This window comes from Hyphopichia burtonii (assembly GCF_001661395.1).
Source record: "Hyphopichia burtonii NRRL Y-1933 unplaced genomic scaffold HYPBUscaffold_2, whole genome shotgun sequence".
NCBI classification, from domain to species: domain Eukaryota; kingdom Fungi; phylum Ascomycota; class Pichiomycetes; order Serinales; family Debaryomycetaceae; genus Hyphopichia; species Hyphopichia burtonii.
In genome coordinates, this window is record NW_017963729.1 from 1,135,285 (window position 1) to 1,136,719 (window position 1,435).

The 1,435-nt window shown below is 36.0% G+C and overlaps 2 protein-coding genes across 2 annotated transcripts in view; both read left to right on the top strand.

Moving 5' to 3' along the window:
• The window catches only part of HYPBUDRAFT_165548 (amidase signature enzyme), a gene marked incomplete at its 5' end in the record, with an annotated part of 1,165 nt that extends 575 nt beyond the window's left edge, over positions 1–590 (top strand). Inside the window, one exon of the mRNA XM_020222709.1 lies at positions 108–590. Coding sequence (XP_020077913.1) covers positions 108–547 — 440 coding nt within the window. The 3' untranslated portion in view covers positions 548–590. The remainder of the gene's footprint in view (positions 1–107) is intronic.
• Positions 591–1,114: 524 nt separating this feature from the next.
• HYPBUDRAFT_4921 (uncharacterized protein) lies at positions 1,115–1,417 on the top strand (the record flags this gene model as incomplete). The annotated part of the gene is made up of 1 exon (XM_020223468.1): positions 1,115–1,417. A coding segment is annotated over one exon (303 nt), but the record flags the coding sequence as incomplete, so codon positions are not given.
• Positions 1,418–1,435: the final 18 nt, after the last annotated feature.

Here is a 1,435-nt window from a genome sequence, read left to right on the forward strand (position 1 = left end):
CAAGATGTACTGCTGTGATGGTAATGATGCTCAGAAGACTCTTCTTGCGGAAAGTGGAGAGCCTTTGACCAAATTGACCCAATGGAATCTTAATTACGGTGATGGAGGTCGCCCATTTTCAATCACCGAAAATCGTCAATTGAATATAATTAGAGATACTTTGAAGCAAGAATATACTGATTTTTTGAATGAAAATAAAATCGATTTCATCCTTAGTCCTACTTATAATAATGTTGCGCCTAGACCAGAAGAGATTTATAACTGGTCTTACACTTCTCTTTTCAATATATTGGATTTGCCAACTTTAGTTTTCCAAACTGGATTGTTTCAAGATCCTAAAGTCGATAAGTGGGATGATAGTCATAGCACCTATGAGTTTAGAAGCGACTTAGAGAAACTAGAATTGGATAATTATATTCCAGAAAACTTCATTGGCGCCCCTATTGGTTTACAATTGTCCGGTAGAAGATACTTTGACGAAGAAGTTGTGGCTGCTGGTAAGAGCATAATCGAACTTTTGAAAGTAGATTTACACAACATCTACTAGTTGTCGGCTTAACTCCCTAATTGAGTGTGTAATCAATGCAGACTAATTAAACCTTAAATTGTAGAAAATGTAACCTCGCTCATAAAAGGTTGCAAATATCTTTTTTTCCGTTACTTATTTTCGGAATGCAACACTTCGAGATGCAGAATCTAATCCATTGGCAGATTCTATTACAGGTCCTTAAGCAACTCATCTTGATTCGAAATATCCGTCTTTATTGGTTGGTGTATTCATATTGGCTCTCAAAATGAAATCTTCCCAAACGAGTAGGTTCTAGCCGATCCGATATTACCCCAAAATCATTGAATCCATATTAGGCAACTCATTCCATTCCGCTTTTCACGCTAACAAAAAAAAAAAAAAAAAAAATGTACAACTCCCGCGTCTTTCTTATCGACTATAGTGATTTTGATCCAAATTATTTAAAGTGCCCCTTATCGGTCTCTCCTGTGGTAGATAAAGTGCAGCTATTCCTCCTTTACAGATTGGTTTTCGGGAGTTCTGAGTCTTCTTCTTTTTTTTTTTTTCAGTTTCGATCTAATATATCATTATAATTGAGTTGCCAATATGTCAATCTCTCACACTAGCTTTTTAACTCTGGAAAACTTCGAAGGTTTCGAAAATGCTGAAAAATATGCCAGCTTCGTTCCAAAACTTGAAGCTTACAGAAAGAAATTGGAAGATGCAATTCTTCCTGAATATAGCATTGAGTTACCGGGTGATATTGATGAGTTGAAAACTAAACAATTCAACCCATTGAAGTATATTTATGAAAAAAACTTACTTAGTGAAGCGGAATTCAATATCACCGATACTCCAGCTTCTGAATTGGTCCCTAAATTGGCTAAAGGTGAGTTGACTGCTGTTGAGGTCTTCAAGGCTTTTGCT